A 17,885-nucleotide genomic window follows, 5' to 3' on the forward strand; every position below is an offset into this window, starting at 1 on the left:
CTCTCTCTCTCTCTCTCTCTCTCTCTCTCTGTGTGTGTGTGTGTGTGTGTCTGCCACTCTATAACTCTGCCTTTAAAGTAAATAAATAAATCTTTAAAAAAAAATATTTATTTATTTATTTGAAAGGCACAGGGGCCTAAGCACTTGGACCACCTTCAGCTGCTTTTCCCAGGACATTAGCAGGGAGCTGGATTGGAAGTGGCTGGGACTGGCTGGGACTCAAACCGGCTGGCTGAGGGATGCTGGCATTGCAGGCGGCGGCTTTACCCACCATGCCACAATGCCGCATAATTGCTTTTCCAATGCTGCAAATATTGAGTACATGTTGTGTACTAGACTGCCAGTGGCTGAGAGGGCAGGAGACGGGGGAAGGATGGCAGCCAAGGGAGACTGAAGGCACCTTTTTCTTTCTTAAGGGTCTCTAAAAGTCATGTGGTCTCTCATAGCACCTTGAAGGTGACAAACACCCTGGACGAGCCACTGTGCGCCAAGTGCTGACCACGAGTGCAGAGCCTAGCTACTGCTCTGGTTTCGTGCACTGGCCTCTGCTTCTGTGCCTCTGTGGGCACCCACCAACCTGCACAGCATCTGCTACTTCAGGAAGGACTTAACAAAGACGCCACTTAGCCCTCTCCTCTCCGCTTCCTGGCTTCCGGCGGCCTCCATTCTACTCACTTCCCTGGGCCTCACTTTCTTAGCTTCCACCAATGAGCCAGAATAGCAGTGTTTGTCTTTCTGTGCCTGGTTTCTTGTTTTTTATTATTATTATTATTGTTTTGACAGATAGAGTTAGACAGTGAAAGAGAGAGAGAGAAAGGTCTTCCTTCAATTGGTTCACCCCCAAAATGGCTGCCACGGCTGGAGCTATGCTGATCCGAAGCCAGGAGCTAGGTGCTTCCTCCTGGTCTCCCATGCGGGTGCAGGCGTCCAAGCACTTAGGCCATCTTCCACTGCCTTCCCGGGCCACAGCAGAGAGCTGGACTGGAAGAGGAGCAACCGGGACTAGAACCCAGTGCCCATATGGGATGCCGGTGCTGCAGGCGGAAGATTAACCAAGTGAGCCACGGCGCCGGCCCCCTCTGTGCCTGGTTTATGTCACTTCACATAAGTCCTCCAGTTTCACGTAGCTGCAAACAACAGGATTTCATCCTTCTTTTAAACCAAGGAGTAACAGTCCATTGCATAAATAGACAATTTTTAAAAATCCATTCATCTTTTGAGGGAGAAATTTGAATGAGAGTAGATAATGGGCATCAGAATATGGTGGGGGTGAGGGAGTAGTTCTGTTTATTTTTTATTTTCATTTTCTTGGTAAGGCAGACAGAGAGATAAACACACAGACAGGGATCTTCCACTGCTGGTTCACTCCCCAAATGTCTGCAACAGCCAGGGCTGGGCCAGGCCAAGGCAGGAGCCAGGGGCTCCAGGCCTTGTATATGGGTGGTGAGGACCTCACCACTTGAAATCACCACCTCTCATGGAAGTGGGGCCAGGACTCAGAGCCAGGCCCTCTGATATAGGATGCAATGGAGACACCCCAAGTCGCAGCTTAACCACTGTGCCACACACCAGCCCCCAGTTCTAATGTTCTACAGCACGGCAGGCTGACTGCACTTTAGAATGACTAACTGCACATTTCAAAATATCCAGAGAACAATCTCAAGTTTCCCATAGAAATGCCAATATTTGAGGATACAGAATTGCTAACTATCCTGCCTCCATGTAGCGTTGACATGTTGAATTGTAGTACTGCACCCCATCAGTAAGTACCAATATTGTACATCAAGTAAATTTTATGATATATATATACATATATATATATATTTATATATAAGGGCTGGTGCTGTGGCACAGTGGGTTAAAGCCCTAGCCTGCAGCACCTGTTATCCCATATGGGCACCTGTTCAAGTCCTGGCTGCTCCATGTCCAATCCAGCTCCCTGCTAATGCAATTGGGAAAGCAGCAAAGGATGTCCCAAGACCTTGGGCCCCTGCCTTCACGTGGGAGACCCCAAAGAAACTCCTCGCCCCTGGCTTCAGATCAGCTCAGTTTGACCATTGCAGCCATCTGGGGATTGAACCAACAGATGGAAGATCTCTCTCTGTCTCTAATTCTTTCTGTAACTCTTTCAAATAAATAAAATAAATCCTTAAAAACATAATAATAATAATAATAATAATAATTAAGTCACATATTAAGGTTTTAAGTGAGTCCTTCCCAGTCTCTCAAGTGAAATGAGTTCCTTGCCATGTCACCAGGGACACAGGTGCAGGCACCCACCAGCCAACGTGGAGAACAGGGCTGAAGAGCAGTGGGAGAAACTGAGGAAAGAAATCAAAGTTCCTGTGTTGGATTTCTGAGTCACCTCCTTGGAGGGCTGTATCTCAAGACGTCAAATCCTAAAGATGCAGGATCTCCAGACCGAAGTATGTGGGCCGGAACACAAGAGGGAGAAGGGGTACCAAGCACAAAGGTGAAGCCACACGCTCAAGCGTCGTGCCCTTACCTCATCACCATATCGCCGATAGCTCACTTCGTACAGCACTATCAGACCGTTGGGGTCCTTCGGCTCTTGCCACATCAAATGGACCACGTTGTTCTCAAAGATCTCATGCGTCACGGGGCCGACGATGTCATCAGCCTTGGCTGGAAGGAGCAGCAGTGAGAGGCAAGGATGTTAGTCTTGGATCGAACCCCACCTCTGCCACCAGCCAAGCAACCTTGCTGGTTATGTAATTTTCCCATGTCTCATTTTCCTCATCCAAGAAGGGACACGTAAAACTCATCTCATGGGATTTAAGATTAAATGGGTTATCTTTTTCCTAGACCTTGTATTTTGAAGTTATTTCAAATTCACAACAAGTCACAAAACAGCACAGAGAGTTCCCATGGACACTCTCCTTCCCCCAACTTGTGCCACCAGTAACACCCACAAGTAAGTCTGGTACGATTATCATCAGGATTCCTGAGGGACTGGTTCCAAGACCCCTCAGGATTGCCAAATTCTATGAATGCAGAGGTCCCTTAGGTAAAATAGCGTAGCAGTGCACAAAACCTACACATCACTGCTGTACTCTTTAAAGCATCCCAAAGTAGATGACTTGTTTCATGAATTGTTGTTAGGCTGATCATTAGGGAATAACAGCTCATACTTGTTCATTCTGCACCTGATCAGAACAGATGCAATGTTTTCTGAAGAATATTGATCTGTAATTTTTAGCTGAATCTATGGATGTGGAGCCCACCAAGATGGAGAGCTTACTGCAAGAGGACACTCCCAAAAGTTCATGAGGAATAGAATTGAAAGGTAAGTAAGTTCATTTTGAAACAAAAGAATTTGAAACGCATGCATATGTAGGGGTCTTCAAAAAGCTCATGTAAGGCCGGTGCCGCGGCTCACTAGGCTAATCCTCCGCCTAGCGGCGCCGGCACACCGGGTTCTAGTCCCGGTCGGGGCGCCAGATTCTGTCCCGGTTGCCCCTCTTCCAGGCCAGCTCTCTGCTGTGGCCAGAGAGTGCAGTGGAGGATGGCCCAAGTGCTTGGGCCCTGCACCCCATGGGAGACCAGGAAAAAGCACCTGGCTCCTGGCTCCTGCCATCGGATCAGCGCGGTGCGCCGGCCGCAGCGCGGCAGCCGCGGCGGCCATTGGAGGGTGAACCAACGGCAAAAGGAAGACCTTTCTCTCTGTCTCTCTCTCTCACTGTCCACTCTGACTGTCCAAAAAAAAAAAAAAAAAAAAAAAAAAAAAAAAGCTCATGTAAATACATAGTATAAAAATACTGTGCATGAATTTCATTTTTTTTAAGATATTTTTATATGAAAGGGGACAGGGAGAGACAGAGATTTTCCACCTGCTGGTTTACTCCCCAAATGGCTGTAATGGCCAGGGCTGGGCCAGACCAAAGCCAGGAGCCAGGAACTCCATCCAGGTCTCCAGGTGGGTGGAAGGGGCTCAAACACTTGGGCCATCCTCCACTGCTTTCCCAGGCGCATCAACAGGGAGCTGGATTAGAAGGGGAGTAGCCAGGACTCAATCTGGCACTCCGGTACGGGATGGGCGTGTAGCACACGATGGCTTAGCAGCCCTGGACTTCAGTGTTTCCCATCAGCTATTGCAGCCATTTGGAGACAGCTAGCAGGAGCTCCATGTCTGTCTCTCTGTCTCTCAAATCGATGAATAATTTTTTCAAAAGATGAATAAAGGCAAATACATGTCAAGAGCACTGGCTAGAGTGCAGAAGGGCTGTCCTTGCCCCCGAGGTGCTGCCCCCTGGAGAGCAGGCCCACCTTCAGGCATGGTCCGTGCACTGACGTAGGCAGCCACGCTGCACCTCTCCTCGGGCGTGTCCTGGTTGCAGGCCTGCAGCTCGATGCGGTAGCCGGTGAAGTGGCGCAGGCCGGAGATGACCAGTGACTCTTTGTTCACCACCTTCTCGAAGGGCCTGTGCACCTCTGGGCTCACGGGCACGCTGGTGGACGTCGTGTTGGAGAATCCTGGGACTGTGGGTGCGGCCGCTGTCACATTGCTGACCTCACCAAGGGACCTGCGTTTCCGCGACGGCCTGCATGGGGCGGGGACAAACAGGACACGTGTGGTCACGCACCCATCAGCATGACGGGCAGATGATGCTCAGGAATGCAAAGCAAATTGAAGAGAAAGGCTGCAGGAGCAGATGGATTAGAAGGCAGGAATCATCGGCCCCTCAGGGCAGCTCTGCAAATGCCCCCAGCCGGGTCCTCCCCAGGAGGTTGCTGGGTGGCACCCGGGCCATCAACGACAGGAACACACCAGTATCCCGCTCGGCATGCTTGATTTCAGGGTCACCATTTGGAGAAGGGGCCGCTCAGGGTAAAGGGGAAGACGAAGATGCCCAAGCTTGAAAGCACCTGGCTGGCCGGCGCCACGGCTCACTAGGCTAATCCTCCGCCTTGCGGCGCCGGCACACCGGGTTCTGGTCCCGGTCAGGGCACCGGATTCTGTCCTGGTTGCCCCTCTTCCAGGCCAGCTCTCTGCTGTGGCCAGGGAGTGCAGTGGAGGAAGGCCCAGGTGCTTGGGCCCTGCACCCCATGGGAGACCAGGAAAAGCACCTGGATCCTGGCTCCTGCCATCGGATCAGCGCGGTGTGCCGGCCGCAGCGCACTGGCCGCAGCAGCCATTGGAGGGTGAACCAACGGCAAAGGAAGACCTGTCTCTCTGTCTATCTCTCTCACTGTCCACTCTGCCTGTGAAAAAATTGAAAGGAAGGAAGGAAGGAAGGAAGGAAGGAAGGAAGGAAGGAAGGAAGGAAGGAAGAAAGAAAAAGAAAGCACCTGGCTTTTCAGGGCAGCCATTGGGACTAGCAGTTGGGTCATTGCATGGGACACTCACACTCCACATCAGAGTGCACACGTTCGAGTCCTGACTCCGCTCCTGACTCCAGCTCCCTGCTAATGCGTACCCTGGGAGACAGCAGGCAATGGCTCAAGGACTTCACTTCCTGCCACACACGTGAGAGACCTGGGTGGAGTTCCTGGCTCCTTGTTTCTGCTCCTTGCAAACAGGACATTTTCCTGTCTGTCTCCCTCTTTCTCTCTGCCTCACAAATAATTTTTCTTTTAATTTTTGAAAAGAATCAAGCCTTTCCATAGTAACAAAAATCTTTCATTTTTTTTCCTTTTCAGGTAATACTATAGATAGAGTTATCATGAGGAACAACAAGTTTTTATGGCACTTACAAAACCCATCTGTTCCCCTATCCTATATTCTAACTGAAACAGTGGTTTTAAGAATGATGATAGCAGCCGGCGCTGCGGCTCAATAGGCTAATCATCCGCCTTGTGGCGCCAGCACACCGGGTTCTAGTCCCAGTCGGGGCGCCAGATTCTGTCCCGGTTGCCCCTCTTTCAGTCCAGCTCTCTGCTATGGCCCGGAAGTGCAGTGGAGGATGGCCCAAGTGTTTGGCCCCTGCACCCACATGGGAGACCAGGAGAAGCACCTGGCTCCTGGCTTCGGATCAGCGCAGTGCGCCGGCCGCAGCGCGCTGGCCATGGCAGCCATTGGAGGGTGAACCAACAGTAAAAGGAAGACCTTTCTCTCTGTCTCTCTCTCTCTCTCACTGTCCACTCTGCCTGTCAAAAATTTAAAAAAAAAAAAAAATTAAAAAAAAAAAAAGAATGATGATAGCAGGGCCAGTGTTGTGGCACCATGGGTTGGGCTGCTACCTTCAATGCCAGCATCCCAAATGAGCATTGATTCAAATTGCAACTGCTCTACTCACCATCCAGCTCCTTGCAAATGCTCCTGGGAAACCAGCTGAAGATGGTCCAAGTACCTGGGCCCCTGCCACCCACGTGGGAGACCCAGATAGAGTGCTAGGCTCCCGCCTTCAGCATGGCCCAGCCCTGGCTGTTGTGGACACCTGGCAAGTGAAGCAGTGGATAGAAGACCTCTCTCTGTCTCTCTCCTTCTCCCTCTTTCTGAAACTCAGCCTCTCAAATAAATGAATAAATCTTTAGAAAAGAATGATGTTAGCTTGGTTGTTGGCATAATCCAGGCTATTCACAGTATTTTTTTTATTATTTAAAATGAGTGTCATAACTTTTTAAAGTATTTTTTAAAATACTTTTAAAAGTATCTTTAAAGATTAATTTATGTTAATATGAAAGGCAGAGTCACAGGGAGGAAGGAGGGCTAGAGGGAGGGAAGAATCTTCCATCCTCTGGTTCACTCCCCAAATGGCAACAACAGCCAGACCAAAGCTGGGAGCCCAGAACTCCATCTTGGTCTCTCACATAGGCAACAGGGGACCAAGCACTTGGGCCTTCTCCCACTGCTTTCTCAGGTGCATTAGCAGGGAGCAGGATCAGGAGTAGAGCAGCTGGGACACAAGGCTTCAATAAAGGATGCCTGCATTGCAGTCGGCAGCTTAACCTGCTCCACACCGCTGACCCTATTCCTGGTATTATAAGAAATGTCTTGCCTCTTGTCCACTTCTCTGAGGTAAGAATTAATTAGTGTTAAAGAATGACAGCATATGGTTTTTTTCTCTTTTTATAGATCATATGATGAAACAGATTATTAGATCTTCTATCTTAAACAATCCTTACATTTCTGAGATAAATAATACTGCCCACAGAGTGTTTCATTTGGGAATTTGGGTCTGAATTCATACATGCAGGGTCTTCCAAAAGCTAGTGGAAAATGCACACTATGAAAACACTATGCGGGGCCAGCACTGTGTGTAGCAGGTAAAGACGCCGTCTGCAGTGCTGGCATCCCATATGGGTGCCTGTTCAAGTCCCAGCTGCTCCACTTCTGATCTGGCTGTCTGCTATGGCCTGGGAAAGTAATAGTAGATGGCCCAAGTTTGGGCCCCTGTGGGAGACATGGAAGAAGTTCCTGGTTCCTGGCTTTAGACTGGCCCAGCTCCAGCTATTGTGGACATTTGGGAATGTGGATAGAAGACCTCTCTCTCTTTCTCTCTCCCTACCTCTGCCTCTCTGTAACTCTCTGCCTTTCAAATAAATAAATAAATAAATCTTAAAAAAAAAAAAAAAAGAAAAGAAAAAGAAAATACGACACATGAGGGTCTAGCGCTGTAGCATCGTGGGCTAAGTCTCTGCCTACGGTGTCAGCATTTCATATGGGTGCCAGTTTGTGCCCCAATCCAGCTCTCTGCTACAGCCTGGGAAAGCAGTAGAAGATGGCCCAAGCACATGGGCCCCTGCACCTGCGTGGGAGACCTGGAAGAAGCTCCTGGCTCCTGGCTTTGGATCAGCCCAGCTCCAGCCTTTGCAGTTGTTTGGGGAGTGAACAAGCAGATGGACAATCTCTCTGTCTCTTCATCTCTCTGTAACTCCACGTCTTAAATAATAAATCTTTAAAAAGAAAATACTATGTATGAATTTCAAAACTTTTCAGTACCAAAATAAATTAGCCTTTTAATTCCATTTTTTCAGAAACTTTTTATAATGCCCCTCTCTTAGCTTGGTGTGCCCTTCCCTGTCTCTGTGACGCCACCACACCTACCCACCAGGGGCGTTGTCTCAGGCTTGCAAACTGGAATGGTTCTCACAGATATCTGTGCTCTGGCATGTCTTCTGGGTTACGGGAAACAGACACTCTTCTCTGGGATCAGAGATTTTTTTCCCCAAGGAAATCAATGAATACCGATTTCTTAGCATTCTTCCAAGGTTGCTACATTTCTGCCCATCCTTGAAGTAGCACAGGCAAGTGAAAATTTCAAATTTCATAGCAACAGGGTCCAAAGAAAAAGCATTAAAATTCCCATTTGCATTAAAGGGCTTTATATAACCTGCTTCCTTTATTTTATTTATTTTCATTGTATTTGAAAGGAAGAAACGGGGGGTGGGGGTTGGGGAGAGATCTTCCATGCCCTGGTTCACACCTGAATGCCTCCAACAGCCAAGGCCTGGCCAGGCCAAAGTCAGGAGTCAAGAACTCCATCCAGGTCTCCCACGTGGGTGGCAGGGACCCAAGCCCTTGAGCCCTCCCTGCTGCCTCCCACGGTGTGCACCAGCAGGGAGCTGGGATCAGAACCGCAGGACATGAGCACAGCACTGTAACACAAGGTGCAGGCATCCCAAGAAGCATCCCCACCACTGTGCCGAACGCCCACTTCCCTGTGTTTGTCTTTCGCTTTTGATTAGTTACTGTGGGCTTAGCTATTATTGATTCCCCCTCAATGTGTCTATATTTAATAACTTTTCTTAATAGATGAATCCATTTACATCACAGCTTAGCTTTGGCAATATTCTACAAGTTGAGGTATGAGATATTCAAATTATCAAGTTTCCAAATGGACTTTAATGGGTGTTTCCAATTCCGCTTTCACTCAACAGATATTTAAGTGGTTGACTTTCAATCACCAGGAAGTCATTTTCTGTTCAAACTTGTAAAGTTAACTTTTTAAAAAAAAAATTATTTATCTATTTGAGACATACAGAGAGAGAAAGAGAGAACTCTCAGCTGCTGATTCACTCCCCCAAATGGCTACAATGGCAGGGGCTGGGCTAGCTCAAAGCCAGGAACTCCATTCAGGCCTCTCATGTGAGTGGCTGGGACCCAAGTACTTGGGCCATCACTGCCGCCTCCCAGGGTATGCAATAGCAGGGAGCTGGAATGGAGAGGGGGCCCAGAACTCAAACCCGGGCATTCTGATGCAGGATGCAGGCATCCCAGCCAGCGGCTTAACCACTGCACCAAATGCCTACTAGGCAGTAAAACACTTTTTAAATAGAGAATGTACATTTTTTAAGACATAATGCCTAACAGAGTACAGTTCAGTGTAAACACAACTTTTATACGCACCAGGAAATCAGAAAGGTCACGTGACCTGCTTTATAGTGGTGGCCTGGAAAGCAACCTGCACTGTCTCCAGGTACGCTGTATCCCTAAAGGATTCTACCCAGCAAGACAACGAGGGGGCGACGAAAGATACCCTGGACATCCATTGAATCTCCCCCTGCCCATGCATGCAGCAACCAGCTCACTCTGAACTCCGGGTCCCAACAAGGGGCACGCATACTCCCACCCGCAGGGTACTTCTGGCAACTTCTGGTGACAGTTTTGGTTGTCTACACTTTGGGGAGCGGCTTTGCCCTTAGCATGGACAGGGTGGAGGCCAGGGATGCTGCTCCACACCCCAGGACAGCCCCACCCCAAGACGGGGCTGAGAATGAGAAACGTTGCTTGGGCGACCGAGGCCGGATATTTCTAGGTCTTCCCAGACTACAACACTTATTCCAAACGGCCGCTAGAGGACAGCTCAGGCCACACAGGAAAAAAAAAAAAAAAAAAAAAAAAAAGACAGTTTAGGAACAGAAAATGCCTCACTGTGGCCCCAGGCTGCCTGGGTCTGCTCCTACGTCCGTGACTCCTCCCAGGGCCCCGCCATGACACCACATTCCCTAAGACGCAAACTGGAAAGAGACAGCCCTGGCTGTCTTCAGGGGGACTCAGCGCCCTGGCCTGCATCCTCTGCCCGGTTCACTGTGCTCTACCTCCAGATCAGGCCTTCCCCTCCCAGCAGGAGCTCTGGGCTGGGGAACCCCGGCTCTGCACCTCTGGCTCAGCTCTGCACCTGCACTCAGGCCGTGTGGACAGAAAGATGGGGGAGACTGAGGCCCGGAGGAGCTGCCCCAGAACACGCTCCCTTTATGCCACGTTTTGGAAACAATGTGTTAGTTATGATTCCCCCAGCCCCACCACAGTTCAGGCTGAAGACCCTTCATTGGTGAATTTGTGAAGCCTCTGATCTCAGCTTGGCAGCCCCTGGCATGCAAGAAGCCACAGAAACCCCTGGGATCTGCAAGGTGCCCAGGGAGGGTCCCCACACCGACCCCCATCCCGCCTGGCCCTGCACTGAGGCCGTGCAGGCGTTCCCAGGGCAGCCGTACCTAGTGTTCTCGGCACCAGAGCCTGAAGAGGTTTTTCTGTGAAAACAAGAACCACTTTGAGGACAGGCAGAACTTCCCCGGGGTCAGACACCCTGGAGGTCTGCCCTGGACAGAGGACAGATCCCTCCCCTTGCTGGCTGCTGCAGATGAACTGAATGGTTTGTACTTTTCTCAGCAGGTGCATGGAATCCAGCAATGCAGGGAGGGGACCCAAGCAAAGAGGAGAGTACTTCAAAACATCCATGGGAAAATGGGGGAGGAAAACACATGTTTGTTTTGGTGGAAAAGAAAATCTTGAGACCTGCTGGTGATTTTTTTTTTTCATAATATGCTTGAGAATTTTCTGAAGACCCCCACACCAAGTGCATGGATTTCAACAGTTCTTACATCAGAATAAACACATTTCATCCTTTTTTCCAGGAATGCTTCTGAAGCCCCAGGGACTTGGTCTCTTGGGATCCCCCTGGATGTCAGCTTCCCTGGCATGTGACCACAGGTGACAGCAGCCTGGGAGAGTTCTTTTTCAGGGGTCAAACAGTATCTGCCTCCCACCTCCCGCCTGAGCACCCCCCACCCCGAATGCCTTTCGGAGAAATTGCAAGAAAGAAAGGAAAAAACAAGGAGACATGAGCATAGGGATGGTTCTGAGTTGACGTCTGTGTCAAGCGAGAGGTAGGGACCGAACGTGGTTCTTCGACTTATATCCACCCAGTTTCAGCAGCACCATTTATTGGAGTCATCATCCTTCCCCCAGGGTGCCATCTGGGCACTTTTGTCCAAAAGCGATTGGCTGTGTGTGGATGCATTTCTGGGCTCTCGGTTCTGTTCCACTGAGCCACGTGTGGGTTTTTATGCCGGTCCCATGCTGCGTTAATTACTATAGCTTTGTGGTATGCTTGGAAGCCAGGTATTGTGATACTTGCAGCTTGATTTTTTTTTTTCTCTCTCAGAAACACTTTGGCTACTCTGGGTCTTCCATGATTGCATATGAATTTTAGGGTTGTTGGACTGTTTTATTCCCAATTCTGTGAAGAATGTTGTTGGTGTTTTGATAGAGATGGCACTGAATCTATGGCCTGAGGAGGTACAGACATTTTAATGATATGAATTCAAAAATCTGCTTCCGTAAGTGAGCATTTCCACAGACAGCATGGACCCTCTGGGGCTGGAGGGACAACTCTATGGGACACTTGGAAGGAGCCACCTGCTGGATTCCTAGGGGGAGGGTCCAACCCAGGGGTAGACTGGCAATCCCCAGAGATGGTTCTCGTTGTCCTGGCTGGAGAGACGGAGGCCAGGGGCGCTACTCGGCGCCCTGCTATGCGCACGGCAGCTTCTACTGTCTCCAAATGTTGATGGTGTCAGTGCTGAGGGTCACTGCGCCGCTCATGTAATCTCACGGCCAGTCCTCATGTCCATGGGTTCTGCATCCATACACTCAACTCACTGCAGGACAAAAACTCGGGAGAAAATAACTCACATCTGGGCTGGATGCGGGCAGACTTTTGTCCTTGGCCTGATTCCCCACACGATAGCATCACCGGGATTTACAAAGCATGATGCTGCACCAGGTGTCGTATGTCTCCCAGAGACGACTCAAAGTCCACAGAGGATGTGCGTAGGGACCGTGACAGAAAGAACTTGAGCACCTGTGAACTCTGGTACCCAGGGGGTCCTGACGCTACCCACACAGATGTTGCAGGAAGACTGCATTAAGTCCATTTTACAGATCAGGAAACTGAGGTCCAGGGGGAGTTGAAGTAACCTGCTCCAGCTAGTAGAGAGAAGGGCAGGAACCCAGGCCGTTCACACCAAGTTCCTACTACATAAACCTCTCACCAGTCTGTCTCTGCATTCCCAAAACAGAGATGGCCTACCCTGAACCTAGAAAAGATTGCTCTGTGTTCAGCATGAATGAGACTTAAAAAAAAAAAAAAAAAAAAACCTGTGACCTGTGACCTGTGACCTGTGACCCCGTGCCTTTGACCCAAGGCTCTTCCCTGGCATTATGAGGTCAGGCGGAAGGGGGAGCCTGCAGCAGATTTTACCACAGGCTTCTGAGAACACAGACAGGCCAGATGGGCCTCATCACAGGCCAACTGCACTCTCCCATATTTAAACAGGAGAAGGCTCCCGGGTGTGGATGACACTGTGGAACATTCCAGAAGGGAGGGAAGGTGACATGCATTAAAACGGAGAGACAGCCCTGAGTTTGAGCAGGTGCAGATCTTTCTCAACACTGACCCCATCTGTCAGATGCAGGCGGGCTCGGAGCTCAGGTGAGGGGGGCTCAGAGAGACGAGATGAAAATGGCCAGGTTGTGCAAATGCTGCCTTTTTGCTGCGATGGCTCTAGTGGAAATCACAAGAGCTGTGTCTGCATCCAGGCAAAGTCCTCGGGCCCCGGACAGTACCCTCCCGGGATCTCGGAGTCCCTCCTTCATGCTGTCCCCCACGTCACGACGCACCACCCCGCAAAAAAAAAACCCAGCCAGCTGCCAGCCCCACGGGGCAGAGGGCTGTGGCGCATCCTCACCTGGGCACGAAGACCACGTTGTGCAGGTAGTCCTCGAAAGTCTTGCGGAAGGAAGACTCCTCCAGCTCCTTCAGGATCTGGGAGTCGGTCTTGGGGCAGGAGCAGCACTCGCCCGCCGAGTCCTCATATTCACTCTGGTTGTGCTTCTGCGAATCGTCGGACTCGAATGGGGGTGACCACGTGCGGGAGGGCAGCTTCAACCCTGGAGAGAGACAATGGCAGAACAGGGGGCTTCAGTCTCCCCCGACAACACAGACACACATGCACAAAGGCACTGGGTGCAAGGGACATAGCCTGGGTTCAAGCTGCCCTTCAAGAAATAAACCTCTCTCAAGAGTGTCCAGGGAGGGGCCGGCACTGTGGCACAGCGAGTAAAGCCACTGCCTGCAACACCGGTATTCCATATGGGCACCAACTCAAGTCCTGGCTGCTCTGCTTCTGATCCAGCTCCCTGCTAATGCACCTGGGGAAGCAGTGGTGATGGCCCAAACACCCATATACCCACATGGGAGACCTGGATGGAGTTCCCAGCTCCTGGCTTCAGCCTGGTCCAGCCCCAGCCCTTGCAGCCATTAGGGGAGTGAACCAGCAGATGGATCTCTCTCCCTCTCCTCTCTCTGTCACTCTTTTAAATAAATAAATCTTTATTAAAAAAAAAAAAAAAAGAAGAGTATGTCAATATCTTACAAGCTGTTGAACACCATCATCTGCATACTGGAGATGTTACAACAACAAGGCAACGCTCTTGTCCTCATGGGGCTTACTGACTTCCTATAGTAAACCAGGAATACGTAGGTTGTGCTGAGATAATGGGTAAAAAATCAGACATTTTTATGGTGCTGCTTCACAGAAAGTAATCACTGAGCCATCCTGAGCTAAGCAAAAGAATGAATCAGGCACATATCTTGGTGTAAACTAATTTGGACAGAATAAAAAAGCAGTGTAAAGGCCCTGGGGTAGTACATTTCTTGGCACATCAAGGAAACAATGTAGCCAGGAGGGGGAGGGACAGGGCATTGGGAGAGGAGGTTGGAAGAGGAATAGGCAGCCCCAGTCACAGATGAACGAATAAATCAACCGAGAGGAGAAGAGAATTGCAACTGGGAGTGCAGGGCATCCATTCAGGAATCCACAAGTGGGACTTGCTCGCTGGTTCTCTGCTGGGGCCAGGGAAGGAGTGTGCAGCCCAAGGAGTGCCAGCCAGTGTCTGGGAATGACAAAGGGGTCACAACTGGGCTGGGCTTGCCCCTGGCAGCTCATGCTGGAGGACGAGGATGCAGCTCACACCCCACAAGGTACAGGACCACCCGGCCCCAGTGAACTGCCTGGCCCAAGGCTGAAGTGAGACCCGTGACGAGATGCTGGAGGCAGGAACCTCTCGAGTAAGCCAAGAGAAGGGAAAAGAAAACAAGATAACTTCTGCAGATGGTGGTCATGAAAACTAAAACTGTTTTTTAAGTCCATGGCTGGCCATGACCCCTAGGGTCAAAGCCCAGGTGCAGGGGCGGGGAGGGGTTGTATGGCCTAGTGTTGAAGACACCACGTCCCACATTGGAGTGCCTGGGTTCAAGTCCCAGCTCCGGCTCCTGACGCCAGCTCCCTGCTGATACACGCCCTGGGAGGCAGTAGTGATGGCATAAGTTCTTGGGTTAAGCGGCCACCTGCAACACCGGCATCCCAGGTGGGCACCAGTTCAAGTCCCCGTAGCTCCACTTCTGATCCAGCTCCCTGTGAATACATCTCGGAAAGCAGTGGAAGATGGCCCAAGTGCTTGGGCCCCTGCCACCCATGTGGGAGATGCTGGTTGGAGTTCCTGCTTCCTGGCTTTGGTCTGACCCAGCCCTGGCTGTTGCCAGCATTTGGGGATTAAACCAGTAGATGGGGGATCTTTCCTTCTCTGTCGCTCTGCCTTTCAAATAAAATAAATATTTAAATTAACATATAGATGTTGAGCTCAAGCCCAGAGGCAGCTGCACCCTACACTGTGCAGCTGTGAAAACCAACATCAATCTTACAGGCCACAGCCACAAACATCCGCAGAGATCCACCTCTCCTGCCACCAGCCTCTCAGCCTGGTGCCTGCTGGTATCTGCTGAGCACAGGAAGTTCTCTTCTTCCTTCCTGCACTCTTTATGCTCAGACATGGACAACAAACTCAAAAGAAGTGTGTCAAGGACTTCCCTGCCAAGGGTAAGCAGCCACTCACAAACTCAAGTACAGCTTGAAAAGCCAGCGAGAGGCTCTCAGAAATACTTCTAAAAAAAAATAAAAAGGTGTATTTATTTTTATTTGAAAGACAGAGTAACAGAGAGACTGGGGGTCGGGGGGAGAGGGAGAATATCTTCCACCCACTGATTCACTCCCCAAATGGCCTCAACAGCCAGGACTGGGCCCGACTGAAGCCAGGAGCAAGGATCTCCATCAGGCTTTCTCACATAGATGGCAGGGGCCCAAGCACCTGCTGCCTCCCAGGGTGTGCATTAGCTCAAAGGTAGATAGGAAGTGCAGGGGCCAGGACTCAAACCTAGGCCCTCGGATGTGGGATATGGGCATCCCAAGTGCCAACTTGTGCCAACTCACCCATCTCTAAAATTTATTTTACTTATTTCAGAGAGAGAGAGAGAGAGAGAGAGAGAGAGGAAGGTAGGGAGAGAGGGAAGGAGTCAGATAGAGAATATTTCCCATCCACTGGTTCACTCCCTGACAACAGGCAAGCCTGGGCTGGGCTGAAGCCAAGAGCCAGTGACTCCATCCTGGTCTCCCATATGGGTACAGGGGCCCAAGCACTTCCAGTGCTTGGCATCTTCCAGTGCCTTCCCAGTTACATTAGTAGAGAACTGGATGAAAAGTGAAGCAGCCGGGACTTGAACTGGAGTCCATATGGGATGCCAGCACTGCAGACAGCAGCTTAACCGGCTGTGCCACAAAGCCCCTCTTAGAAGTACTTCCCACGTTTATGAACACACATGGGCAGGTCTGGCTGAGTTAACCGTGAAGAGGGCCAGTAACCTATGATAAAGAGAATAAAACTGTAGGATTTCCACAGTCGGGGAGCTCCCGGCATTTCTCTGGGGGGTGGGGTGGGGTGTATGCTTGGGCACAGGTTCGTTCCTGACTCCCAGTACCTCTTTCCAGCAGCCACAGCACAAAATTGGGAATGCCATGGTTTTTCTGAGACTTTAAAAGTAGAAGCACACGGGGCTGGCACTGTGGCACAGCAGGTTAACACCCTGGCCTGAAGCGCCGGCATCCCATATGGGCAACCAGTTCTAGTCCCAGCTGTTCCACTTCTGATCCAGCTCTCTGCTATGGCCTGGGAAAGCAGTAGAATATGGCCCAAGTCCTTGCACCCATGTGGGAGACCCAGAAGAAGCTCCTGGCTCCTGGCTTCGGATCAGTGCAGCTCCAGCCATTGCAGCCAACTGGGGAGTGGAACCATCGGATGGAAGACCTCTCTCTCTCTCTCTCTCTCTCTCTCCCTCTCTCTGCCTCTCTGCCTCTCCTCTGTGTAAATCTTTAACACACACACACACACACACACACAAAGTAGGAGCACAGAGAGGTCCCTGGAGTCATCAGATCCACAGAGACCGGAAGTAGAGGGGGGTGCCAGGGGAGGTGGCTGGGGTTGTTGAATGGGGACAGAGTTCCGGGTTAGGAAGATGAGAAAGCTCTGCAGGTGGACAGTGAGGATGGTTGCACGACATCCTGAGTGTGCTTTATGCCACTGAACTGTAAACCTAAAAGCAATTTTAAAACGGGGGCTGGTGCTGTGGCGCAGCTGTCCATGGTGATGCCAGCATCCCATACTGGAGTGTTGGGATGGAGTCCTGGCTGTTCTGCTTCCAGTCCAGCTCTCTGCTCATGTGTACCCTGGGAGGCAGAAGATAATGACCCAAGGACCTGGGCCCCTGCCACCCACGTGGAAGACCCATATGGAGCTGCAGGCTCCTGGCTTTGGCCTGACCCAGCCCTGGCCATTGTGGCCATTTCGGGAGTAAACCAGCAGATGGAAAATCTGTCTCTCTTCCTCTCTCTCTCTCTTTCATCACTCCCTTTCAAATAAATAAAATCTTTAAATAAATAAATCATGGTTACAATGATACATTTTGTGCCAATTATATTTTTACAATAATTTTTTTAAAAAAACCACAGTAATGATACTAATATGAAGCACTGCTGATGATAGCTTATTTAGTGTTTATTTAGTGTGTGTGTGTGTGTGTGTGTGTGTGTTTTAAGTCATCAAAATAAGCATCACATGAAAATTAACATTTTCTTGTCTCAACTGTTGAGGAACAGTTTTTTTTTTCATACTATTTGTTGAACTCTTTATCTAGTATAGAGTTAATCTTATGTGTATGTATAAAGTTAATTGAAAACAGATCTTAATAAAAAATAAGAATGGGAATAGGAGAGGGAGGAGGAGGAAGCGTGGGAGTGTGGGTGGGAGGGTGGGTAGGGTGGAAAGAATCACTATGTTCCTAAAGTTGTATTTATGAAATGCATGAATTTTATGTACCTTAAATAAAAGGTTTCTGGGGGAAAAAAATTTAACATTTTCACCATTTTCCAGGACACGGCTTGGTGGCATTAAGCACATTCACAGTTATGCAGCCCTCACCACCAAAACTTCAGTCTCTCATCTTGCAAAACTGAAGCTCTGTCCCCAGGAGGCACTCGCTCCCCAGCCCCCTCCTCCAGCCCCTGGCACCACCCCCCATTCTACTTCCTGCCTCTGTGGATCTGACTATTCCAGGGACCTCCTAGGAGTGGAGTCCCACTGGTAAAACTCTGTGATCCTCGCAAATAAAATCATGTTCAATCCTGTCATTTGGTAATTACAGATTTAGACTTTCAGAATAGAAGTTGTTGCTCTTTAAAACAACAAGGCGGGGAGGGGCAGGGTGAGCTCTGGCATTGCTGGTTCCAGCACAGGGCCAGGAGCTGGG

General features: G+C 50.0%; 1 protein-coding gene across 6 annotated transcripts in view; it reads right to left on the reverse strand.

Annotated features, from left to right (window-relative positions):
- The window catches only part of INSR (insulin receptor), a 139,355-nt gene that overhangs the window by 25,651 nt on the left and 95,819 nt on the right, over window positions 1-17,885 (reverse strand). For 2 of the 6 annotated variants that reach the window (XM_017337975.4, XM_017337974.4), the window contains exons 10-12: window positions 12,934-13,135; window positions 4,288-4,562; window positions 2,507-2,646 (exon numbers count right to left, since the gene is read on the reverse strand). In XM_017337975.4, the coding sequence (XP_017193464.3) occupies window positions 2,507-2,646; window positions 4,288-4,562; window positions 12,934-13,135 (617 nt within the window). Of the gene's footprint in view, window positions 1-2,506; window positions 2,647-4,287; window positions 4,563-10,398; window positions 10,435-11,358; window positions 11,475-11,665; window positions 11,845-12,574; window positions 12,750-12,933; window positions 13,136-17,885 lie in introns of those variants that run through there. The other 4 variants (XM_008249177.5, XM_089316257.1, XM_089316256.1 and 1 more) reach the window with 4 other exon arrangements.

Source organism: Oryctolagus cuniculus, chromosome 16 (assembly GCF_051225735.1).
Source record: "Oryctolagus cuniculus isolate XC-2025 breed Fujian yellow rabbit chromosome 16, ASM5122573v1, whole genome shotgun sequence".
Lineage (NCBI taxonomy): Eukaryota > Metazoa > Chordata > Mammalia > Lagomorpha > Leporidae > Oryctolagus > Oryctolagus cuniculus.